This window comes from Theropithecus gelada, chromosome 1 (genome assembly GCF_003255815.1).
Source record: "Theropithecus gelada isolate Dixy chromosome 1, Tgel_1.0, whole genome shotgun sequence".
Taxonomy (NCBI): Eukaryota; Metazoa; Chordata; class Mammalia; order Primates; family Cercopithecidae; genus Theropithecus; species Theropithecus gelada.
In genome coordinates, this window is record NC_037668.1 from 216025070 (window position 1) to 216052724 (window position 27655).

Consider the following 27655-nt stretch of genomic DNA (forward strand, 5'->3'; position numbering starts at 1 on the left):
GAGTTCTTTGTAGGTTCTGGATATTAGCCCTTTGTCAGATGAGTAGATTGCAAAAATTTTCTCCCATTCTGTAGGTTGCCTGTTCACTCTGATGGTAGTTTCTTTTGCTGTGCAGAAGCTCTTTAGTTTAATGAGATCCCATTTGTCAATTTTGGCTTTTGCTGCCGTTGCTTTTGGTGTTTTAGACATGAAGTCTTTGCCCATGCCTATGTCCTGAATGGTACTACCTAGATTTTCCTCTAGGATTTTTATGGTATTAGGTCTAACATTTAAGTCTCTAATCCATCTTGAATTAATTTTCGTATAAGGAGTAAGGAAAGGATCCAGTTTCAGCTTTCTACTTATGGCTAGCCAATTTTCCCAGCACCATTTATTAAATAGGGAATCCTTTCCCCATTTCTTGTTTCTCTCAGGTTTGTCAAAGATCAGATGGCTGTAGATGTGTGGTATTATTTCTGAGGACTCTGTTCTGTTCCATTGGTCTATATCTCTGTTTTGGTACCAGTACCATGCTGTTTTGGTTACTGTAGCCTTGTAGTATAGTTTGAAGTCAGGTAGCGTGATGCCTCCAGCTTTGTTCTTTTGACTTAGGATTGTCTTGGAGATGCGGGCTCTTTTTTGGTTCCATATGAACTTTAAAGCAGTTTTTTCCAATTCTGTGAAGAAACTCATTGGTAGCTTGATGGGGATGGCATTGAATCTATAAATTACCTTGGGCAGTATGGCCATTTTCACGATATTGATTCTTCCTATCCATGAGCATGGTATGTTCTTCCATTTGTTTGTGTCCTCTTTTATTTCACTGAGCAGTGGTTTGTAGTTCTCCTTGAAGAGGTCCTTTACATCCCTTGTAAGTTGGATTCCTAGGTATTTGATTCTCTTTGAAGCAATTGTGAATGGAAGTTCATTCATGATTTGGCTCTCTGTTTGTCTGTTACTAGTGTATACGAATGCTTGTGATTTTTGCACATTAATTTTGTATCCTGAGACTTTGCTGAAGTTGCTTATCAGCTTAAGGAGATTTTGGGCTGAGACAATGGGGTTTTCTAAATATACAATCATGTCATCTGCAAAGAGGGACAATTTGACTTCTTCTTTTCCTAACTGAATACCCTTGATTTCTTTCTCTTGCCTGATTGCCCTAGCCAGAACTTCCAACACTATGTTGAATAGGAGTGGTGAGAGAGGGCATCCCTGTCTTGTGCCAGTTTTCAAAGGGAATTTTTCCAGTTTTTGCCCATTCAGTATGATATTGGCTGTGGGTTTGTCATAAATAGCTCTTATTATTTTGAGGTATGTTCCATCAATACCGAATTTATTGAGCGTTTTTAGCATGAAGGGCTGTTGAATTTTGTCAAAAGCCTTTTCTGCATCTATTGAAATAATCATGTGGTTCTTGTCTTTGGTTCTGTTTATATGCTGGATTATGTTTATTGATTTGCGAATGTTGAACCAGCCTTGCATCCCAGGGATGAAGCCCACTTGATCATGGTGGATAAGCTTTTTGATGTGTTGCTGAATCCGGTTTGCCAGTATTTTATTGAGGATTTTTGCATCGATGTTCATCAGGGATATTGGTCTAAAATTCTCTTTTTTTGTTGTATCTCTGCCAGGCTTTGGTATCAGGATGATGTTGGCCTCATAAAATGAGTTAGGGAGGATTCCCTCTTTTTCTATTGATTGGAATAGTTTCAGAAGGAATGGTACCAACTCCTCCTTGTACCTCTGGTAGAATTCAGCTGTGAATCCATCTGGTCCTGGACTTTTTTTGGTTGGTAGGCTGTTAATTGTTGCCTCAATTTCAGAGCCTGCTATTGGTCTATTCAGGGATTCAACTTCTTCCTGGTTTAGTCTTGGAAGAGTGTAAGTGTCCAGGAAATTATCCATTTCTTCTAGATTTTCCAGTTTATTTGCGTAGAGGTGTTTATAGTATTCTCTGATGGTAGTTTGTATTTCTGTGGGGTCGGTGGTGATATCCCCTTTTTCATTTTTAATTGCGTCGATTTGATTCTTCTCTCTTTTCTTCTTTATTAGTCTTGCTAGTGGTCTGTCAATTTTGTTGATCTTTTCAAAAAACCAACTCCTGGATTCATTGATTTTTTGGAGGGTTTTTTGTGTCTCTATCTCCTTCAGTTCTGCTCTGATCTTAGTTATTTCTAGCCTTCTGCTAGCTTTCGAATGTGTTTGCTCTTGCTTCTCTAGTTCTTTTAATTGCAATGTTAGAGTGTCAATTTTAGATCTTTCCTGCTTTCTCTTGTGGGCATTTAGTGCTATAAATTTCCCTCTACACACTGCTTTAAATGTGTCCCAGAGATTCTGGTATGTTGTATCTTTGTTCTCATTGGTTTCAAAGAACATCTTTATTTCTGCCTTCATTTCGTTATGTACCCAGTAGTCATTCAGGAGCAGGTTGTTCAGTTTCCATGTAGTTGAGCGGTTTTGATTGAGTTTCTTAGTCCTGAGTTCTAGTTTGATTGCACTGTGGTCTGAGAGACAGTTTGTTATAATTTCTGTTCTTGTACATTTGCTGAGGAGTGCTTTACTTCCAATTACGTGGTCAATTTTGGAATAAGTACGATGTGGTGCTGAGAAGAATGTATATTCTGTTGATTTGGGGTGGAGAGTTCTATAGATGTCTATTAGGTCTGCTTGCTGCAGAGATGAGTTCAATTCCTGGATATCCTTGTTATCTTTCTGTCTCGTTGATCTGTCTAATGTTGACAATGGAGTGTTGAAGTCTCCCATTATTATTGTATGGGAGTCTAAGTCTCTTTGTAAGTCTCTAAGGACTTGCTTTATGAATCTGGGTGCTCCTGTATTGGGTGCATATATATTTAGGATAGTTAGCTCTTCCTGTTGAATTGATCCCTTTACCATTATGTAATGGCCTTCTTTGTCTCTTTTGATCTTTGATGGTTTAAAGTCTGTTTTATCAGAGACTAGTATTGCAACCCCCGCTTTTTTTTGTTCTCCATTTGCTTGGTAAATCTTCCTCCATCCCTTTATTTTGAGCCTATGTATGTCTCTGCGTGTGAGATGGGTCTCCTGAATACAGCAGACTGATGGGTCTTGACTCTTTATCCAGTTTGCCAGTCTGTGTCTCTTAATTGGAGCATTTAGTCCATTTACATTTAAGGTTAAGATTGTTATGTGTGAACTTGATCCTGCCATTATGATATTAACTGGTTATTTTGCTCATTAGTTGATGCAGTTTCTTCCTAGCCTCGATGGTCTTTACATTTTGGCATGTTTTTGAGATGGCTGGTACCGGTTGTTCCTTTCCATGTTGAGTGCTTCCTTCAGGGTCTCTTGTAAGGCAGGCCTAGTGGTGACAAAATCTCTAAGCATTTGCTTATCTGTAAAGGATTTTATTTCTCCTTCACTTATGAAACTTAGTTTGGCTGGATATGAAATTCTGGGTTTAAAATTCTTTTCTTTAAGAATGTTGAATATTGGCCCCCACTCTCTTCTGGCTTGGAGAGTTTCTGCCGAGAGATCTGCTGTTAGTCTGATGGGCTTCCCTTTGTGGGTAACCCGACCTTTCTCTCTGGCTGCCCTTAAGATTTTTTCCTTCATTTCAACTTTGGTGAATCTGGCAATTATGTGTCTTGGAGTTGCTCTTCTCGAGGAGTATCTTTGTGGCGTTCTCTGTATTTCCTGGATTTGAATGTTGGCCTGCCCTACTAGATTGGGGAAGTTCTCCTGGATGATATCCTGAAGAGTGTTTTCCAACTTAGTTCCATTTTCCCCCTCACTTTCAGGCACCCCAATCAGACGTAGATTTGGTCTTTTTACATAATCCCATACTTCTTGCAGGCTTTGTTCATTTCTTTTTCTTCTTTTTTCTTTTGGTTTCTCTTCTCGCTTCATTTCATTCATTTGATCCTCAATTGCTGATACTCTTTCTTCCAGTTGATCGAGTCGGTTACTGAAGCTTGTGCATTTGTCACGTATTTCTCGTGTCATGGTTTTCATCTCTTTCATTTCGTTTATGACCTTCTCTGCATTAATTAGTCTAGCCGTCAATTCGTCCACTTTTTTTTCAAGATTTTTAGTTTCTTTGCGCTGGGTACGTAATTCCTCCTTTAGCTCTGAGAAATTTGATGGACTGAAGCCTTCTTCTCTCATCTCGTCAAAGTCATTCTCCGTCCAGCTTTGATCCGTTGCTGGCGATGAGCTGCGCTCCTTTGCCGGGGGAGATGCGCTCTTGTTTTTTGAATTTCCAGCTTTTCTGCCCTGCTTTTTCCCCATCTTTGTGGTTTTATCTGCCTCTGGTCTTTGATGATGGTGATGTACTGATGGGGTTTTGGTGTAGGTGTCCTTCCTGTTTGATAGTTTTCCTTCTAACAGTCAGGACCCTCAGCTGTAGGTCTGTTGGAGATTGCTTGAGGTCCACTCCAGACCCTGTTTGCCTGGGTAACAGCAGCAGAGGCTGCAGAAGATAGAATATTTCTGAACAGCAAGTGTACCTGTCTGATTCTTGCTTTGGAAGCTTCCTCTCAGGGGTGTACTCCACCCTGTGAGGTGTGGGGTGTCAGACTGCCCCTAGTGGGGGATATCTCCCAGTTAGGCTACTCAGGGGTCAGGGACCCGCTTGAGCAGGGAGTCTGTCCCTTCTCAGATCTCAACCTCTGTGTTGGGAGATCCACTGCTCTCTTCAAAGCTGTCAGACAGAGTCGTTTGCATCTGCAGAGGTGTCTGCTGCTTTGTTATTGTTTTCTGTGCCCTGCCCCCAGAGGTGGAGTCTACAGAGACAGGCAGGTTTCCTTGAGCTGCTGTGAGCTCCACCCAGTTCGAGCTTCCCAGCAGCTTTGTTTACTACTTAAGCCTCAGCAATGGCGGGCGCCCCTCCCCCAGCCTCGCTGCTGCCTTGCCGGTAGATCACAGACTGCTGTAATAGCAATGAGGGAGGCTCCGTGGGTGTGGGACCCTCCCGGCCAGGTGTGGGATATGATCTCCTGGTGTGCTTGTTTGCTCAAAGCGCAGTATTGGGGTGGGAGTTACCCGATTCTCCAGGTGTTGTGTGTCTCAGTTCCCCTGGCTAGGAAAAGGGATTCCCTTCCCCCTTGCGCTTCTCAGGTGAGGCAATGCCTCGCCCTGCTTCAGCTCTCGCTGGTCGGGCTGCAGCAGCTGACCAGTACCGATCGTCCGGCACTCCCCAGTGAGATGAACCCAGTACCTCAGTTGAAAATGCCAAAATCACCGGTCTTCTGTGTCGCTGGCGCTGGGAGTTGAAGACTGGAGCTGCTCCTATTCGGCCATCTTGCTCCGCCCCCGCCTTATGGCACTTTTTACAAATTGAAGGTTGTGGCAACTCTGCCTCAAACAAGTCTATTGGCTCCATTAGTCCACAGCATGTGTTCACTTCATGTTTCCATGCCACATGTTAGTAATTCTCACAGCATTTCAAACATTTTCATTAGTGCTGTATCTGTTATGGTGATCTGTGATCAGTTATCTTTGATGTTACTATGGCAATTGTTCTGGGACAGCACAAACTGCACCCATCTAAGTTGGAGAACTTAATCCATAAATGTTGCATGTGTTCTGACTGCTCCACAGACCAGCTGTTCCCCTGTCTCTCTCTCTCCTTGGGCCGCTTACTCCCTGAGGCAACAATATTGAAATCAGGCCAGTTGATGAACCTACAATTGGCCTCTAAGTTTCAAGTGAAAGGAAGAGTGGTACATCTCTCAGTTTTGTGGGTTGTCTGTTGTTTGGTTTTGAGATGGAGTCTCACTCTGTCACCCAGGCTGGACTGCAGTGGTGCAATCTTGGCTCACTGCAACCCCTGCCTCCCAGGTTCAAGCAAGTCTCCTGCCTCAACCTCCTGAGTAGCTGGGATTACAGGCGCCCAACACCATGTCCAGCTAATTTTTGTATTTTTAGTAGAGATGGGGTTTCAACATGTTGGACAGGCTGGTCTCGAACTCGTGACCTCCGGTGATCTGCCCGCCTCATCCTCCCAAAGTGCTGGGATTACTGGCATAAGATACCATGCCCCACTACATCTCTCAGTTTAAATCAAAAGCTCTTAATGATGAACCTCAGTGAGAAAGGCATGTAGAAAGCCAAGATAAGCAGTTTGCCAAGTTGTGAATACAAAGGAAAAATTCTTGAAGAAAATTAAAAGTGCTACTCCAGTGAATACACAAATGTTAAGAAAGCAAAACACCTTCTTGCTGACATGAGAAAGTTTGAGTGGTATGGATAGATCAAAGTGCAATATTCCTTTCAGCCAAAGTCTAACTCAGAGTGAGGCCCTTACCCTCTTATACTCTGTGAAGGCCAAGAGAGGTAAAAAAAGCTGCAAAAGAAAAATTGGAAGCTAGCTGAGGTTGGTTCATGAGGTTTAAGGTACGAAACTGTTCTGTAACATAGAAGTGCGAGGTAAAGCAGCAAGTGATGATGGAGAAGCTGCAGTAAGTTATCCAGGAGACCTAGCTGAGATCACTGATGAAGCTGGATACACTACACAACAGATTTTCAATGTAGACAAAACAACCTTCCATTAGAAGAAGATGCCATCTAGGACTTTTGTGGGAGTTCAGTCAGGTTTGTAGGAAAATTTTTAAGATGAAGTTATAGGATATACACACAAACCTTCTTGGAAGGTTGGAAGGTTTTGCAAAAGTTTCGGGATAGGGTTATGGCTAAAAACAGCCTAATCCTTACCTTGAGTTAATAGCTTGGGGTGCAGATACAAAGGAATGTAAAGTATTTTATCTAAATAGCTTGTTTACTCACTGGTCCTAAGATCAACCTTTGATCATTCGTGGGCAGGATGGCCCTCTCCAGGGTGGGGGCAGCCAGGTTAATTACCCACAGGGGTTGACTCAAAGCCTTTGTCAATTAAATATCTACTAACTAAATGCAAGCATTGCCAGCTTGGAGGGGCTGCAAAACTCTCTTCGGCTCCTAGTGCCAGCTGTCCCCTGGCCCGCTCTTTCACTGAATATCAGTGTCTGAGTATGTGTCTCATCCGTCTTGCAGCTGAGGTCTGTAGGACAGACCTCCACAAGTGGTGCCCTGCATGAGGAACACTACAAAAGGATCACGATGGAGCCCCCGAAAATGAAGGTGAAAAAGGAACTGCACAGTCAGCAAGTCATTGGTACCTGCTCAGGATTTCCAAGTTCGGAGGGGATTGTTCAGGTTAGGGTTTCATCGTGGGACAACAGTTATCAGCTCAACAGAAACAGTATATAAAAGTATTGAAACAGCTGCTTAAAGCTAGTGGAGTCTCAGTTTGGCAGGCTCAATTAAGGGACCTAACACAAACTGTTGTATCCCAAAGCCCATGGTTCCCTGAAGAAGGCACACTAGATGTAAAGCTCTGGGAACAAGTGGGGAGAAATCTTAAACAACATCACGTGCAAGGGCAAGGTCCCAGCATCATCTTTAACGCTATGGTCCTTAGTTAGGGCAGCCCTGGCTCCATCATACACAGAAGATCCTAAAAAGAGGAAGGAAGAAGAACCATCACCTGCTTTACCACCTCCTCTTCCCTCAGCCCCGATATCACCAGGCCAAAATAAAAAAGAGAAAACGGAGGTTTTGCCTAAGCCCCCTCCTCCAATAGATAGGAAAAAGGACTGGGGATATGCTACAGCGATGAGACCCTGTCTTAAGCAAGCAGCATTAAAAGGGGAGTTCTTCGCCTGCCCAGTAATGCAAGATCAACAAGGCAATCAGATGCATAAACCCATTTCTTTTAATGCTTATAAAAATAATAAGAAAAAACATTAAAGGTCAGAGCCGCGCAACCAAGCGAGCAGTGGGCAGAAGGAAAGGCTCAGCAGCAGGGATGCTTGCAGACCCGGAGCCAACAAATGCTCCCAGGAACTCGACCTGCACAGCAGCGACACAACGAGTAGCTAGGCCCAGTGTGCAGAAGCTAGCCTGCTGGGGATGGGCAGGAGGCATGTGCAGGAAGGTCTGCCTAGCAGGCAGCAGCCGCCTGGTGGCAGAGGGAGGGAGCAGGACAGAAGAAGAGACACAGACAAAAAGAACAGCACCTAAGCAAGTGCAAAGTGGCCACCGCCCTAGGGCCTGCCTGCTCAGCTCTCCAGCTCTCCCGCCCATGGCAAAATTTCGTGTGCTCCTTATATACAAGTGACATCTCAGATTGTAATTCTATGCTAAGATTTGAGTAAAATTTAAAAATTTTAAAAAACCTCTTTCTGATAATGGCCACTGTTCTCTCTCTCCTACCTCTGACGTGGCTCTCTCAAGATCTGATTTGGGTAGAACAGTGGCCTCTGAAGGGAGAGAAATTACAGAAGGCCCATTAATTAGATAAAGGGCAATTAAAAGCTGGACATGTAGAACCATCAAATAGTCCTTGGAATTCACCCATTTTCGTCATTCCCAAAAAGTCTGGTAAATGGAGACTTTTGCATGACCTACATGCTATTAATGCCAGTTTGCAACCTATGAGACCCCTTCAGCAGGGGCTCCCTTCCCCCATGGCAATTCCTTACAACTGGTTTATAATTGTTATTAACTTAAAAGACTGTTTTTATATGATTCCCCTAGCAGAAAAGACAGAAAAAAATTTGTGTTTACAATACCAGCTATCAATAATGAAAGGCCAGCTTGTCAATTTCATCGGAAAGTGCTTCCTCAAAGAATGCTAAACAGTCCTACCATGTGTCAGTATCACGTAAATCAAGCTTTGCTCCCCAGCAGAAAAGAATTTCTTGATTGCAAGGTTATTCACATTATGGATGATATTTTACTAGCAGCCCCAAAGGAACTAATGCTTTTAAATTTACATACCTCTGTCATAAAGAATACAGCTAAAATATTTAATTATTGCACCTGAAAAAGTACAAGTGTCCTCTCCTTGGAAATATCTTGGGTACATACTAACTTCCCAGTCAGTAAGACCTCAAAAGGTTAAATACTAGCAACTTACACACCTTAAATGATTATTAGAAATTACTAGGCAATATCTACTGGCTCTGCCCCACTTTAGGCATTCCTACTTATAAGCTGCAAAACCTGTTTTCCATCTTAAAGGGCAATACAGTCCTGGATTCTCCCAAGTATTTAACTCCTGCAGCAAAAAGGGAAATTGAGGAAATAGAATAAGCCATCTCTCAGAGGCAACTAGATTGCATAGACACCCATTATTCCATCCAGTTATTTATTTTTCCCACCAAACACTCCCCTGGAGGGTTAATAGGACAGATGACCCCCCAGCACTGCACTTTCTAGAATGTGTTTTTTACTCACATGCCAGGACTAAAACACTCTCTCCCTATATCCGGTTACTTAGTAAAGTCATCCATTTCAGGTTGCAGACAATGTTATCAGTTGCTAGGTTATGATCCTGATATTATCAGGATTCCTTTAAGTAATAAAAGCAATTCAAAGCAGTATTGCCAGTATCTACTGATCTGCAAATAGCTCTCTCTGATTATACAAGACAAATAGAGCATGTCCTTCCTGCTGACAAACTCCTTCATTTCTTATCTTGTACTCCTGTGATCTTGCCTACAAAAATAGTTCACCCTCTCATACCTATTGCTTTAACACTGTTTACTGATGGTTCAGGTAAACATGGAAAAGCAGCAGTTTGGTGGAGACCACATAATTCCATCACTCTATCTGGGTTCACTAGCACTCAGAGAACTGAGATTGAGGCTCTGATATTGGCTCTGGAGAATTTTCCCGCTCAGCCCATCAATATAGTGATTCTGCTTACTTGGTTTATTTATTTCAGAACCTTGAGACAGCCCTAATTAAGTACACTCTGGAGCCTGCCCTGCGTGCTCTTTTTCTTCAACTTCAGCAATTGCTAGATCAACATACACATCCTATTTTTATTACACACATTCGAGCCCATGGCTCACTGCCTGGCCCATTGGCTTATGACAATAATCAAGCAGACCTTCAGGTTATGACATCACTGCTTGACTAAGCCACGCAATCACATCAATTTTTTCACCAACGCTGGAGAAACTTATCTAAACAATTTCAACTTACCCAGAGACTGGCTAAACAAATTACCCTATAATGTCCAGATTGCCAGTTCACAGGTACGTCCCCTCCTTCAACACATGCTAACACTAGAGGATTAGAACCTAATCAGTTATGGCAAACACATGTTACATCCCTGAATTTGGAAAACTAAGATATGTACATTTATCCATTGATACCAACACTCATCTAATTAGTTCACATAAGCTCTTCCTTGAGAGTCCACTCGACATGTCATCAAACACTTTTTTTTTTTTTTTTTTTTGAGATGGAGTCTTGCTCTGTCACCCAGGCTGGAGTGCAGTGGCGCGATCTTGGCTCACTGCAAGCTCTGCCTCCCAGGTTCACACCATTCTCCTGCCTCAGCCTCCTGAGTAGCTGGGACTACATGTGCCCGCCACCACGTCCAGTCAATTTTTTTTTTTTTTTTGTATTTTTACTAGAGATAGGGTTTCACCATGTTAGCCAGGATGGTCTCTATCTCCTGACCTTGTGATCTGCCCACCTCAGCCTCCCAAAGTGCTGGGATTACAGGTGTGAGCCACCACGCCCAGCCTAAGCATCTTCTTTTAACTTTTGCATTTATGGGACGGTCCACAAACATTAAAACTGATAATGGTCCAGCTTATGGCAGCTCATAATTCCAACAATTTTGTCACATGTGGAATATCCAACATTCCACAGGTATCCCGTATAACCCCAAGGACAAGTCATAGTAAAACATGCTCATTCCACTCTGAAAAATATGTTCAAAAAACAAAAAGGGGAGAGTATGGGTAAAGACCCTGCAACACTATTGGCACAAGCCTTATTTACCCTTAATTTTTAAAATTTAGATGACAAATTTTAATCAGCTGTAGAAATGCACTTTGCTAAAACCTCTCAAGACATAAAACCTGTAGTTTTATGGAAAGATGTGAACAGTAATGTATGGTGTGGTCCAAATGAATTATTAACATGGGGAAGAGGGTATGCTTGTCTCCACACCCCCTCAGGTCCTCTTTGGATTCCAGCACGATGCATCAAACCATAGCATGGCATGGCTAGGACCCAGCCCTGTACCAGAAATGAAGAAAATAACCCTATAGGACCCACAGCCCCGGACAATGCACCTTCCTTGGACAACACAGGCCATGGACAGAATGGTGAAGAAGACAAGTCAGAAGACTGAGCGAATCCTGTTCTGGACGTAGACACCATTCACTCCAGATAATTGTTCCTTACTGTGCTTTACTAATCTTTTTAAATTCTCTCACTTTACCTGCCACCTGTACCTGCTACACTCTATTAAGCCTGTCTTCTGAATCTGCCTTTTTTCAGCCCTGTTATCTGGGCAGACACTCCCTTCCCAGCTTCTAACAACACGACTGCTTGGCTGGAAGGGGTTAACATACCCCCAGCGGGGCTCCTTAGTAACAGCACACATCAAACTGAAGTGCCAAGTAATGCCGCAGGTCACTCCTTGATTGGGAAAGAATGATGCTAATTATACTCATGATCGTCTTATGTTATTTGCTAATTCTAGGATGCAAAGCCAGAATAAGAGCAATGACCGCCTTGCCCAACAGACCTGTTGCTGCACACAGCTGTACGCTTCAGTCAACAGAACCCAATGCAAAAAACAGAAAAGGGGGAGACGTGGGAGTTCAGTCCGGCTGGTGGGAAAAATTTTAAGATGAAGTTATAGGATATAGACACAAACCTTGGAAGGCTGGAAGGTTTTGCAAAAGTTTCAGGATAGGGTTGTGGCTAAAAGCAGCCTAATCCTTACTTTGAGTTAACAGCTAGGGACACAGATACAAAGGAATGTAGAATATTTTATCTAAATAGCTTGTTTACTCATGTGGTCCTAAGACCAACCTTTGGTCAACCACGGTGCATAATTGCTTTCTACTCGGGAAATCAGCAATGTCAATTACTCTCTAGTGGTGTTTACTCAAGACCTTTGTCATTTAATCTATACTGAATAAATGTGAGCTTCATTGGCTGATTGGTGGCTGCAACTCTTCATAGCACCTTCCTTGGTGTCTGTGAGTGGCCTGGACCGTCAGCCGGACTGACAGGCAAAATATCTATGTCAATGTGCATCTCTCATCCGTTGCTGGGTCACGATCTGTGGGTCAGACCCCTGTATACTTTCATGGCTAGAAAGGAGAGAATTCAATGCTTAGCTTCAAAGTTTCATAGGACACGCTGACTGTGTTAGGTGCTGATGCAGCTGGTGAGTTTAAGTGAAGCCAGTACACATCTACCATTATAAAAATTGTAGGACCCTTAGGAATCATGCTAAATCAACTCCGCCTGTGCTCTAGAAATGGACCAAAGCTGGGCTGGTAGGACTTTTGAATACAGCATGACTTACTGAATGTTTTAAGCCTGCTGTTGAGACCTACTGCTCAGAAAGAAAGATTCCTTTCAAAATATTACTGCTCATTGAAAATGCACCTGGTCACCCAATAGCTCTGACGAACATGGGCAAGGAAATGAATGTTGTCTACATGCCTGATAACACAACACTCATTCTGCAGCCCAGGGATCAACAAGTAATTTCTACTTTCAAGTCTTTTGGAAGGCTACATAGCTACCATAGATAGTTATTCCTCTGATAGAGCTGGGCAAATTAAATTGAAAATCCTCTGGAAAGGATTCACCATTCCAGGTACCATTAAGAACATCTGTCGGCTGGGCGTGGTGGCTCACGCTTGTAATCCCATCACTTTGGAAAGCCAAGGTGGGTGGATCACATAAAGTCAGGAGTTCGAGACGAGCCTGGCCAACATGCCGAAACCCCGTCTCTACTAAAAATATAAAAATTAGCTGGGCATGGTGGGGCATGATGGTGCATGCCTGTAATCCCAGCTACTTGGGAGACTGAGGCAGGAGAATCACTTGAACCTGGGAGGTGGAGGTTGCAGTGAGCTGCCACTGCACTCTAGCCTGGGTGACGAGAGCAGAACTCCAAAACTTCACCTCAAAAAAAGAACATTTGGGATTCACAGGAGAAGGTCAACATACCAACATTAATGGGAATTTGGAAGGAGTAGATTCTAACCCTCATGGATGACTCTGAGGGGTTTAAGACTTCAGTGCAGGAAGTCACTGCAGATATGATAGAAATAACAAGAAAACTAGAATTAGAAGTGGAACCTAAATATGTGGCTGAATTTCTGCCACCTCAGTATAAAACCTGAATGTATGAGGAGTTGCTTCTTATGAACAAGCAAAGAAAGTGGTTCAGGTGAAATATATTCCTAGTGAATATACTATGAACATTGTTGAAATGAAAAGGATTTAGAATATTACATAAATGTAGTTGATAAAGCAGTGTAAGGGATTGAGAGGATTGACTCCAATTTTGAAAGAAGTTTTCTGGTGGATAAAATGCTTTCAAACAGTATCATATGCTACAGAGAAATCTTTCATGAAAGGAAGTCAATTGATGTGGCCAACTCCATTGTTGTCTTATTTTAAGAGATTGTCATAGCTACCCTAGCCTTTAGCAATCACCACCCTGATCAGTCAGCAGCCATCGACATTGAGGCAAAATCCTCTGCCAGCAAAAATCTTACATCTATATCTGAAGGCTCAGATGATTGTCATTTTCTAGCAATAAAGTATTCTTAAATTAAGGTATGCATATATATATATATATATATATATATATATATTTTACATAGTGCTGTTGCACACTCAGACTATAGTATAGTGTAAAGGTAAATTTTATATGCACTGGGAATCCAAAAAAATGTGTGTGACTTGCTTTATTGCAGTGGTCTGGAACTAAACCTGAAATATCTTTGATGTATGTCTATAGAAGCAAACACATACTGACTTCCTAGTTTTTGAAGTTCAACCCAGAGATTAGCAAGTTTGCAGAGCTCAAGTATTGAGCAAGAGTAGTTGTCATTCTCTGACCACCATATCATTATGGATTTGCAATTGGAAAGATTCCAGTGAGTAAAAAGTTTCTTGATGATTGTGTTGTTAGATTTTCTTACAGAAACGGGTGAGAGAGAAAATCTGTAACTTAGCACCCCAGCAAGATCATGAAAGAAAATGACTTTTTCCTAAATGTATTTATTTTAAAAGATTAGTGAAGTAAGAGTGAGGGGTTTAGAGCTATATGGCTGGGGTTTGAGTTCCAGCTTTGCCACTTCCTGAAAGGTGCTCTCGGGTAAGTTACTTACCTGTGTCTCAGCTTCTTCCTTTGCAAGATAAAGTTATAAGAGTAGTATTTCCAAGAAAGAGTTACTGTGAAAATGGAATGAGGTTATACTCCTTATATGCTTAGAAAAATGCACAGCAGAAAGCCTCAATTCATTGAAACAATTATTTCTTCTACTTACCATAGATACAAGGTAATAATTGATAGCAATAATCATTGAATTCACTGAAAAACTTCACAAAGTATAAAGCTGATAACATACGTTTAACTCTTGGAAAATGTATTATAATTCTTCATGTAATGGTTAGCCTCAACTTTGGTAAATTAAAATCTGTTCTAATGCATGGGTCCTGCTAAGCAATGCTTTATGTCACACTGAGGTAGACCAAGAAAAATTCCACATAGTTAAGCACAAGAGAAAGGAACACTAATTTAAGATAGAAGATTAAGTATAATAGCATGATCCCAAATTTTGAGAGCTATGGAGAAATAGTGGGCTGGAGAGGAGACAATATCTGTGTGTAGGTGTGGAGAGGAAGAGGAGGAGAGAGTGTTGATTTAAAAAGATGTTCTGAGAAGGTTGGCTCGTCTCCCTAAGTATCTATCCAATGACCAGGAACCTCCTGCCACTGGATAACTAACGGAAAGATGGTGATTTTGTAATCTTCTGTGGATTGCCTCTGACGCAAATAAATGCATAAAAATCCTAAGTGTGTGAAAATGTATTTTCAAGATATTTGAAGTTAATCATTTGTTAAGAGAAAGATAACATCTTCATCTTGAGATTAAAGAAATAACTCAAATGATTACTATCTGAAGACATATTACTCTGTACTGAATTTGTGTTTCCCTCTGTCTCACAGACGATGCAATATCATCCTGAAAATATAGGTCTGGCTGATGTAAATTACATAGCAACCTGCTCTCAGGAATCTAGGAGCAGCCTATGAATTACAAAAGCATTGAAGCAATAGCAGTTTTCACTTTTTTTTGCAAGATGATCCTGATGAGGAAAGGTTTATCCTTTCACATAAAAGGGAGATGAGCCTCTTCAAATTACATAATTAAGAATAATCAATGCTGTAGGTTTTAGTATCCTTATCTACAGTAGCGTGCTTTATGAAGGTGGTAGTTTTGAGGGTGACAGAACTTTCAGTTTATATAACATAGAAAGACTACCTGTCCCAGGGATTGCCATTCCAAACCGGCACTGCCGATATACACGTGCTGTTTGTCCACGATCCAGAAGGAGGACTGCAGCCGGCCCTTGTTGTAAGCGGTCATGTTCATGTACGTCACCTCGGCTCCTAGGAGTTCAAGGAGAGTCTGGTCAGCCTCTGCGTCAAGCCCTGCCTGGGCTGTCAGTCACCTACCAGCGGCAATACTCATGGTTCATCATTTGTCCCAACTGACAGTTAGGAAAGCTAAATATTTATGTTAGTTTGGTGGAGAGAAGGGCCCCAAAGTATTATTTTGTTCCCTAAAACAAAGAACACTTAAAAAAAAAAAAAAAAGAAAGAGAAAAGAAAAGCCAGGGGAAATGGCTTTTCCTTTGCATATGGCAGAGGAGGTTTTGTACATAGTGACAAGACCATGGCTTCTCAACTCAGATCTGTACTGAAATCCTAGCTCCACTTACCATCTGGATGGTGAGATAGGTACACCATATGCAGTTTTCTTTTCTGAGTAATTTTAATACAGTTTGCCACCAATATAAGGATCAGTCTTGTTCAGTGTCACAGCTTTCCTCAATAAGACGTTGACCTTATTATGCTTTCTATACATTTTTCATCCTGTGACCCTTTCACTCGCCTTTACTTCTTCGTTCCTTCCCTTTATTATTTAATCTGGGTTTGGTCTCTTCTTCGTCTTTATCTGATAGCTTTTTATTTATTTATATTTTATTTTATTTTTGAGACAGAGTCTCATTCTGTTGCCCAGGCTAGAGTACAGTGGCGCAATCTCGGCTCATGGCAACCTCTACCTCCCAGGTTTAAGTGATTCCCTTTCCTCAGCCTTCTGAGTAGCTGGGATTACAGGCGTGTGCTACCACACCCGGCTAATTTTTGTACTTTTGGTAGAGAGGAGGTTTTACCATGTTGGCCAGGCTGGTCTTGAACTCCTGACCTCAGGTGAACCACTCGCCTCCGACCTTCCAAAGTGCTGGGATTACAGGTACCTGACAGTTCTTAATTTAAGCAATGATTATTCAAGCTTTACTGAAATGCCACCTTGAATGGTTAACTAAATAACTCAGACTATTGCTAATGCCAAAAATATATTTGAAGAGCTAAATGTGACCAATTGCTTTAGGCTTCATGTGGTAGGATCCAGTGTCAAGCCTTTATGTATTACTGCCTCGAATGCATTTACAAACCTCTCAAAAGGATCATACGGTCCATTTAATGCAAGGGTATTTACATACATTTCTGCTAAAGGTCTATTCCCATTAAAAGAACAGACCTATATGCATATATTTAATGAACTAAGCTATTCTGTCTTCAGGTATTCATTATTAATGAAGACCTGTATTCCAGGGGTTCACTTCATTGTCACAGTCTTCATTACCAGAGGCACGCATAAGACTGTATGCAGAAGGATACATTTCAGCCTATCAGAAAGGAAGGAGAGTAATTTACACTATGAACCTAATGCTTAACTCTTAGGAAAATGTAACCATGCATCTAGCTTCCTTGTGGCAGGAGGATGAAAAGAGATGTTACGAGGTTGGGAGAGAATCTCTGAGGGGAAGCCAGCACTCAGGCAGATTTTCTCTGAGGGTAGAGCAGTTTCTTTGTCTTACAAGCAGCGGGCACATGTTTCTCTGCCTCCAGCCATCCTGGAATAGTAACATCCAAGAAAGAGCTGCAGATCCCAGAGGAAGAACTTGGGTATGGCAGAATCTGAATGTCCAAAACGGGTAGTTACCCAGGCAGGTATGGAGAGACCCCAATCTGCACGGAGGTGTGGCTGGCCCCACAGACACAGCCGCCAGTGCTCCTCAGTAGATAAACAGGAAAGACAGTAAGTGGCTTCACAGTCTGCCCAGGGCCAGGGATCCCTGTACGAAAGCCAGCAGAGCTGTGTGTAGAGATCAAGCAATATGTAATGCTGGTAATCCCCATTTATTGAATACCTGTGCGCCCAGTGCCAAGATAGCTACGTTACAACAGTCTTGCATGGCATGCTTCATTTTCCCTGTTTTAGGACACAATACATTCCTGTATGTGGTGTAAGGAAATCCACTGAAAATATTTATGATACATCTGAAAAAATGTATATTTTTGCCTATGGTTCATGGACTATCACTTCCCCATTACAAATGATCTGCTTTTCTATCTAAATATTGATGCTCCATCTATCTTTGAAGACATATGCTTTCATCTTTATTAATATCTGGATATATATATTTAGTTATGTCTAACATGTCCCTCAGTTTATTCGATATTTTACTTAAGAGAATTTATATTTACAGGCACTTTTAGAATATATTTGTCCATTGGTTATAGACATAATCTTCATCATATTGGGTCTTTATGTAATATGTATTAGGAAGCGATGGTTAAAATACAATGCTGTCTGACTACAAAACATATTTAATGATTAAAAAGTATATAATATGCCACTTACTGCATTTGTGTGCACAACCTAAATTTGAGTTTATTTTATATTGTTGTGTTAGAATTGCAATTAGCAAAGGCATGCAATACAGGCCTGAACATTTAGATAAAAGGGCAGAGTAATATTTCTGTTTTTCATGCATTATATTTATGCAAATACAGACAATATAATAAATAAATCAAATTCTTTCCATTTACATTAAAAATTTGACATATTTTTATAGGAGCGATAACTTTAATTTCTACTTCTAAAATCATTTTAGGCTTTTTCTTACAACGTTGCATATTTAAAAAAATGTGTAGAATGCCATAGTTTTATAAGCACTAACAGAAACACTTCAGTTTTTTTCTATAGTTATTTTTATGACCCAGAAAACAGGGATCCTACATATTAAAGAGTTATTATGTTAAAATGACAGCAAGAGCTATGCATAAAAACCATGGAGTAATTTATGAGATCTGCTCATCAATATTCACGGTGGTTATTCAAGCTTAGCATCCACATGCAAGAGAATGCTGAAAAGCAGCCCGTTTGTCCTATTACTGTTTTCATTTTCTCCATGGGAATCACCAACTCACAAGAAACCTTTTCTAAAATTCTGTGCTAGATTATTCAGAGCCAACAAAGGCTTTGCATTACCAAATAGTTAATATGTTCAAAACTAATATGTAGGTGACAGTTTTTAAATCCAGTACCATTAGAAAACCACAGGTTTCAAGAAAATCATTTTCTGTTTATATTAAGGTACAATTTACTTGTAGTAAAATTCACCCTTTTGAGCATCTAAGGGTTTTGAAAGACAGTCATGTGACCATCGCCACAATCAGAATGAAGAACAGTGTCATCCTCCCTAGGCTTCTTTTGCAGTGACTTCCTCTTCAAACCCCAGCCCTTGGCAAACACTCATCTGTTTTTTTTCTTTGTGTGTGTGTGCGCCTATAGTTTTGCTTTTGTAAGAATGTCATACAAATCGAGTCACAGAGTATGCAGCCCTCTGAATCCTGCCTCTCACTTAGCATAATGCATGTGAGACCCATTCATGCTGTTGTGTGGAACAGTGGTTTGTTTCTCTTTGCTGTTGAGTGATATTTCATGGTACGGAATGCACCACACGCAATGCACGTTAGACCCATTCATGCTGTCGTGTGGAACAGTGGTTTGTTTCCCTTTGCTGTTGAGTGATATTTCATTGTATGGAATGCACCACAGTTTGCTTATCCATTCTCTAGTTGAGAAACATTTGGGTAGTTTCCGCTTACTGGTGATGACAAATAAAGCTGCTGCAAACACTCATACATACATTTTTGCGAGAATGTAGTTTTCATTTCACTTGGGTAAATACCTAGGAGTGAGATTGCTGAGTCATATGGTAAATATATGTTTAACTTTATAAGAAACTGCCAAACTGTTTACCCGAAGCGTCTGTACCAGTTTGCATTCCCACCAGCAATATCTGTTAGTCTAAGTCATTCTGTATTCTTGCCAGAACCTGGTACTACATTTATATAAAGTTTTTCCTTTAAATATTATACACTTCTGAGATCAGAAAATATCTTTAAATCTGGCTTGATTTAATTAAATATATTTTTAAAACAGCTTTGAAAGTATATTAAGTATGATTAACCATTTTTTGCTTTTATAGATTTCTTTTCTAACAGGAAAAAAATATGTGTCAGTTTCTCTGTGTGCAGCCCCTGATTCATTGCCCAGAGACCTCCGGATGTCAACCGAAAGATGCGTACATCACAACGTGATGCGTCAGGACCATGGCCTAACGGCTGTGCACAGCTGCTGGTGATGGGTCCAGATCTCTGCAGATCCTCCTGCTTTCAGCTCCACACTCTACTTAATTGATGATTAATGGGCATTATTAGTAACTCAAAATAATGTTTTTTGATGCCAAAACCAAAAGTGGTGAGAGTATATACTTCTTTCTATTGTTGCTTTATAAAATACGTTCATGCTATCCATGCCGTCCTAATTAAATCTTAAACAACAAACAAGGCTAAGATTCAGAATTAGAAATGTTAAGCTACAAATATGCTAACTGATGATGTGAAAAGTCTGGTCCCAGTTGGTCATACTAATCAAGATGAAGTGATGTGGCTAACCTCCAGGTTTCACACGCTTCTTGGGAAGTCAAATGTTAAAAATCAGGAAACTCCAAATTACTCATTCCAACTCCTTTGAGCTTTAACAGAGATGCTTCATTGAAATTTAATAGAGAATGTTCCTGGTTTTGGAGGGGTTCTGTTTCTTTACTAAATTATTCTTATGGTATTAACCAAAATACCGCATTTTATTGTGTGCTTACATATTTCAATGGAAATAATTCTGTGTTAAAATTTAAGAGAGAAAATGAAAATATTAACTAAAAAGTGATTAACATTTTTTTAAAGAAAAAACTATAAATGCCATGATGAATTGAAAATTAATGTTACTACTTTGAAGAATCAAGTTGACTGTAGGTACACACATTTGAAAAGGAGTATGTTCTTGAGAGCCCTCCTCTTGCAAGACTTTCTAGCATTAAACTTGTTTATCATAGATCTGTTCCAAATCCCATGTGGTAGAGTTAGTAACTATCTCATCTATAGATTATTATTTTTCAGGACACTAACATTTGCCTTATAGTCAGATTTCAGAGTCCCTCACTGTTTAATTTTTTTAAGAGATGGGTCTCAGTATGTTGCTCAGGCTGGCCTTGAACTCCTGGGCTCAAGCGATCCCCCAGCCATAGCCTCATAAGTAGCTGGGACTATAGGCATAAGCCACCACACCTGGCCTCAACACTGTTTTTTTGTTTGCTTTGTTTTGTTTTGGAGACAGAGTGTCGCTCTGTCACCCAGGCTGGAGTGCAGTGGTGTGATCTTGGTTCATTGCAACCTCTGCCTTATGGATTCAAGCAATTGTCATGCCTCAGCCTCCCAAGTAGCTGGGACTACAGGCGCACACCACCACATCCTGCTAATTTTTGTATTTTAGTAGAGACGAGGTTTCACTGTGTTGCTCAGGCTGGTCTTGAACTCCTGAGCTCAGGCAATCTGCCTGCCTCAGCCTCCCAAAGTGCTGGGATTACAGGCATGAGCCACTGTGCCTGGCCGTCTTCACTGTTCTTTATGTGTGGATGGTATTACACGGGTAGGGATAAATGTCACTGCCAATTTCCTACACTACAGATCTGTGGGGACCATCCTTTGATGTACGTCTGTTACACGGTTTTTAGGACATGACCGTGTTTGGGATTCTACTCCTTTATGATCAACTTAAAAATTCCCAGACTCATATTTTGATTAGAAACAATTCACAGATAATATCAGATAGCTGTTGAGTGGGAGTAGTTAATGCATCATCCCAGGATAACCATTCCCATCTAAAATTGCTAAAGAATTATTTATTATCACTTCCATTCCGAATCTTCTCCAGAAGCTTGTTGTTATCTCTAGGTTAAACACTAGTTTCTAGGTTAAAACTAGTTTCATAACTAGTGTTATCAAAATGGAATATTAGATTCTGAAGAGGTTTAATACTGGCATGTTCACATTTACACATTACACTTACACTCGAGGAAGATGGGAGGAAATGAGCAACTTTAAGGAGACAACTAGTTGAAGAATTTAATTCCAGTGAAGATAAAGAAAGTTTAATTCTACCTACTCTTGAATTGACATAAACTAGCAGTATATCTAGCAGTTCTCTTTCTGTCTCCCTCATAAAGAGGAAACAAAATCTGCACTGGCTGTTCATGAGTTGATGTTATGTGTAGTGTATATGAGCATCATTTCTTCCCTGCCAACACCTTCTTTTAATAGTTTCCTATGCACCCGCAGGACATAGAATGGGAAAGCCTAGGTCCCATGTGAAAACACGTGGTCTGTATTTGGTCACAGCTGATTGGACCAAATGTAGGCACTGACCTAAGCTGAGTCATCCAGATTTCCTCTTTTGGGAATTCAAAATTGAACCACAAAGTAAATTACTTAAAAGAAGCTGTGTTGGGGAGTCATACACATATAGAGGTTGACATGATTGTCCAAGTCTACATAAAAGAAAGATAAGAGAAGCCAAGCTTCAGAGAATGAGGGAGGGAGTGAGAGGGAGAATGAGAGAGAGGAAGGTAGGGAGGGAGGGAAGGAAGGAGAGAGAGAGAGTAAGAGGAGACGAAGAGGAAGAGGAGTACCAGGAGAGAACAAACCAGAGTGGAAGACTGTCCTCACAACAGAGAGAAACGGTGAATGAGAAAATGGGGGGGAGTCCATCACTGTCCCACTCCCTCAAACCAGTTTCATGACTTCCTGTGAGTTCCTGTAAATCTTTAGCATAAATTGTCATTTAAGCTTGTTTCAGAAGGATTTTCTTTCTTTCTTAAGCTATTCTTACGGTATTAACCAGATAATGTTGTACTTTAGTTTGTGCATACATAATTTTTGAAATCCCTCAACCTTTGTATGTGTGCTTTTAATATTAGACTAAAACTGTTTAGTTGTGGCCTAAAAACTCAAGCAATTTTTAGCAAAGAACCTGTTGCACAGGTTACATGAGTAAATGATTCAAACGCTGAAGATTTAAAATAAACATCCTGTCAAAATACTCATCAAAATGGCACAAAAGAAAACATGCTAGTACACTGTGGTTAAAAAGTGGAAAATAAAGTTCCCCATTCCCCATGAATCCCCATGATGAAATCAAACAGAATTTATCTCCAAGTTCATTTCCAGTAAGCCTCGTTTTAAAAGCATATTATCAGCAGCTCTAATATGTTTGATGATATAACACGTATACCTTCAAGAGAATGTATGTAACTTATTAAGTAGATTATAAAGCATAATAAAATGGATACTTGTGAATCTTCCACCCTACTAAAAACTAGAACCTCCCCAAAATGTACTATTAAAGCTGTGTTTCTCCATACAGATACATATATGTATATCCTGTTGAAATTGAGTTGGATCTATAGATCAATTTGGGAAGAACTGACATATGTATGTGGCATATATATTCATTTGTTGATCTTCTCTCAGCGTTTTGTTATTGTTTGTATGATTTCTGACACTATCACAAATGGAATAGCTTTTTTATTTTCATTTTCATTTGTTGCAAGTGATTAGAAATATAATTGACTTTGGTTTGGGAGTCTCATACACTAACTTTCCTAAGCCCGCTATTACTTCTTGTATTTGCTTTCTAGATTCCTTGGGATTCTTTTTTTTCCTAGAATATCATTGCCTGTATAAATTGAAGCAATTTTTTTTTTTTTTTAAACGGAGTCTCCCTCTGTCGCCCAGGCTGGAGTGAGTGGCGCCATCTCCGCTCACTGCAAGCTCCGCCTCCCGGGTTCCCGCCATTCTCCTGCCTCAGCCTCCCGAGTAGCTGGGACCACAGGCGCCCGACACCACGCCCGGCTAATGTTTTGTATTTTTAGTAGAGACGGGGTTTCACCGTGTTAGCCAGGATGGTCTCGATCTCCCGACCTCGTGATCCACCCGCCTCAGCCTCCCAAAGTGCTGGGATTACAGGCTTGAGCCACCGCGCCCGGCCAAATTGAAGCAATTTTATTTCTTCTATTCCAAAATGTATTTTTCCTTGCCCTATGTCACTGATAAGACCTCTAATAAAATATTGATAAAAATGAAAAAAAAAAAAAAAAAAAAGGCTGTGTTTCTCAGTTAGGGTCCATTCAGTTCCCCAACTGACCCACTGCCCCATCCCTAGGGGATGTGCAGCAATGTCTGGAGACATTTCTGGTTGTGGCAACTGTCAGGGGGATGCTATGAGTATTTAGTGGGTAGAGGCCAGAGAGGCTCCTAAACATCCTACATCGCACAGGATAGCCCCCAAATAGCAAAGAATTATTCAGCTCAAAATGTTGACAGCTTCAAGGGTGAGAAGCCCTGCATTAAAGCTGTGTGTTTACGCCTAATCCCGTATCTCTACCACTTTCCTGTAATGCAACCACTATTTTAATTCAGTATTTAACATTATCTTATTTCTAAGATGTAATGTATCCCATATGTATGCATCCCTAATAGCATTATAAAATTAATCACTAGCTTTTGAAAAGAATGCTAATGAGCCTCAAGCATATATCAAAAGGAAACATAACACTATGAATAATTATAGATTTCTGGAAAGGTTTTCACCTATTTCCTGAAAGCAAGATTTGCAGCAGAAATTTATCTTATCCATCCATCTCTTCTTCTGAATATATTAATTTGTGTGAACAATGAAAAAAATCATAGTTCGCCTGTTCTTGGGGGCTTTAATTCTTATTAACCAGTACAGTTCAATCAATGTAATTACCAACATTTTAGAATTCATTGGCTAGAAAGCTAAAGGGGAAACACCAAAGGGTGAAAATCATCTGTCATGACACGTCGTTGCTTTCAAATAATTCAGTAAATGAGAGTAAGGAAACTTTTAAGATAATCAATTATGTATTCTAGCTGTAAAAATAAAAAGAATCTTAAGAGCACAGTGCATTTTTAATTTTAACATATCTATTCCAATACTGTGAAAACCGTGTTGTAGAATCTCTCACAGGTTGCTTTGATGCTTTGTTTTTAGTCTACAGGTTTGGACCCACAAGGGTAGTTTCTAGGAGTTGTCTCTTCCCTGTCATATATTCGTCTTATGACTAGGATATTCTGCTTCTTAGGAAAGACTGTGCTTTGATTATACATACTCTTCTAGTCCAACAGTTAAGCTATCTATAGGAATGTTTGCTTTCAGAAACAAGTAGGCTTAAAAACAAAGACTGTGCTCAAAAATAATAACCTACTTAAAAATAACATTTACTTAAGTAATACTGCCTCAATTATGCATAAAATTTAAAAATTCTGCACTTAAAACGGACCAGCAAGAACACTGTCTACAGTGGCTCATTAGTCCTATTAAAAAATAATAAGGTCTAGGAAGTTGCTAGCTGCCAGGGCACATGCTACTGCTTCCTCCCTCTTCCTCCTCCCTGTTGAGGTCACACAGCTATCTCTATGGCAATGAAGGAGGACAGTGGGGAATGATGAGAACTCCAGAGGCATCTGTACTGGTGCCAGTGCTCACAGAGAGAAGGCAGCCTCTTAGAGCCCAGCACAGTTGCAGTGCCAGGGAGGATGGGGATCCAGTAGCTTTGGAGGAGTTTGCTTTTTTGGAAAAGCCAACATCGTTCTCTTTACCTTACCATTTGCAGTCCAGTAGTGCCAGAAGATTCCACAGCTCAATCTGCCATGATTCTGAGATGACAACCCTACTTATATTGTTACATGACACCTCATCTAATACATCAACAGCTTAGAGGAGGCTCACCAACTAGAGAAAACATGTGGCTACCACTGAGTTAGATAAAATGGAAGAGACAAGAATTCTTCAGGACATTTACAAAGATGTTTTGAGAGAATAATCTAAGGATAAGGCAATGGACATAGAAATTTTTAAAAATCCAAAACAATAATTCAATAGAGGAAATCTAATATACGACTGGCAGCTCTGAATGCTGAAATAATCACCTGGATGTTTAAAAGGAGTAATTTACTTATAAGACAGAGTGAACATAAAGAAATTGAAATGACTAAAAAACTATTGCAAGAAGGATATATCCAGGGGCACTAATATCTCAAAGTCTCAGTGGGAGTAAAACGAATCTCTTTAAAAATAAGGAAAAAGAAAAAGAAAAAAAGATAACAAATGTAGGCAAAAATGACGAGAGAGCTTGGCTAAGATACTCAAAATCTAATTGCGGTACTTCTAGAAAGAATCAAAATCAGAGAAGGAATTATAAATAACAGTAAAATTCCCAAGGACTGAAAGACTTAGGTTTTAAATTTTTAAAGCCCACCAATCCCTGGCAAAAGTTTAAAAAGGCCCACACACATATCATAATACAGTTTCAGAATACTAGAAATGAAAAGAGATTTTCAACACTTTCAGGGAGGAAATGAATAAAAATAACATACAAAGATTAACTTGAATTATACCAGATATTTTAATAGTAACAGAAAACTGGAAAATAGTCTGAAGAAAAAAATTTGTATATCTAGCAAATACTGAAGATAAAAGTATTCTGCTTTCTCATTGAAAGTACAAACTCTTCCAGAAAATGGTCAAATTTTTAAATAGTATTCACAAATGGGGGAGAGTATATACTTATGTAATTTGGGGGGATATGTATTTTATTTAGGAAAGTATTAATTTAGAATATAAAATATGTGTTGCTTTTTTTTTCTATTTGAAAATATATAATTCAAGGAAAAATAATCATCAAGTCTTAGTACTTTAAAAGGCTTATTCATAAGCCAGGTGTGTTGGCTCACATCTGTAATCCCAGCACTTTGGGAGGCTCAGGCGGGCAGATCACTTGAGGTCAGGAGTTCGAGACTAGCTAGCCAACATAATGAAACCCCATCTCTACTAGAAATACAAAAATGAGATGGGCAAGGTGGCGGGCGCCTGTAATCCCAGCTATCCAGGAAGCTGAGGTAGGAGAATCACTTGAACCCAAGAGGCGGAGGCTGCAGTGAGCTAAGATCATGCCACTGTGCTCCAGCCTGCATGACAGAGTGAGACTCCATCTAAAATAAAATAAACTAAGAAATAAAAGGCCTGGCCGGACACGGTGGCTCACAGTTGTAATCCTAGCACTTTGAGAGGCCCAGACAGGTGGATCATCTGAGGTCAGGAGTTCGAGACCAGCCTGGCCAACATGGCAAAACCCTGTCTCTACTAATAATACAAAAATTAGGCATGGTGGCGGGAGCCTGTAACCCCACCTACTCAGGAGGCTGAGGCAGAAGAATCGCTTGAACCCGGGAGGCGGAGGTTGCAGTGAGCTGAGATTGTGCCACTGCACTCCAGCCTGGGTGACAAAGAGAGACTCTGACTCGAATGAATGAATGAATGAATGAATGAATGAATGAATGAATGAAATAAAAGGCTTATTCATGTTAATTTGAGCTTGGTTACTCAAAGAAAATGAGGTCATTCTTTGGTTAGGTATCCGTGACAGGTAGAAGAGACTGAGTCTCAGGGGAACGGAATGACTTGCCTGTTGCCCACAGCTGCCAAGTAAGCTGAGACCCAAGGTTTTAGGTTCAAATTCAGGACTCTCCTTGCCTCCCACTCAGAATCACACAACAATCTGAATGACTCTCATGCCCCTATAGAGATGTTCCTCTTACAAGTGGGAAAGCTTAAAATAAATTACTATTAGAAAAGACTGATTTCTAATGAGGCCTCTATTCAATATTGTTCCTTAAGAAAGGCTAAAGGAAGAGAGAGAGAGGAGTTGGGGGTAGTGAGGGCAGCAGGGAGGGAGGGAGGGAGGGAGGGAGGCAGGGCAGGCTGGCAGCAGGCAGGCAGGCAGGTAGAAAGGAAGGAAGCAAGCAAGCTAAGTGGTCCTTCAGAGGTTTGGCTTTGTTCATTATCTCCAGCAAGTAGCACAGTGCTGGCCATGTTTTTGGGTCCAATAAACATGAAAAACAAGACTAAGTGAATGAGTGAATGAATCAATGTTTGCAAACACTCCCCCCTCTATCTCTGTGTGTCCCTCTCTGTCTCCTCCCACACTCTCTGTCTCCTCCCACACTCTCTGTCTCCTCCCACACTCTCTGTCTCTGAATGACTGACTGAAAGAAATCAGTCGTGGCCTCCAACAAAGTCAGACTAAACGTACTGGGGCGGAAAAGCAGCCAGCATTGTGAAGGAAATACGCTAGAAGAACAATCCTTTCTACGTGGGAGGTGTGGTTAAATTAAACTTTAAAGATGGTTCCATTCCAAGCCAAATTCATAACAAAAGGAAAAATTAGGCAGCAAGACAGGACTAACATGACTTAAACAAAACTCACAAGTGTTAACGCATTTGTTCCTTCCTTTGAGAACCAATAGTTTC

At 40.6% G+C, this 27655-nt stretch overlaps 1 protein-coding gene across 3 annotated transcripts in view; it reads right to left on the reverse strand.

The window, feature by feature from the left end:
• PLD5 (phospholipase D family member 5) overlaps window positions 1-27655 on the reverse strand; it is a 430516-nt gene that overhangs the window by 125965 nt on the left and 276896 nt on the right. For all 3 annotated transcript variants that reach the window (XM_025394615.1, XM_025394623.1, XM_025394631.1), the window contains one exon: window positions 15332-15459. In XM_025394615.1, coding sequence (XP_025250400.1) covers window positions 15332-15459 — 128 coding nt within the window. The remainder of the gene's footprint in view (window positions 1-15331; window positions 15460-27655) is intronic.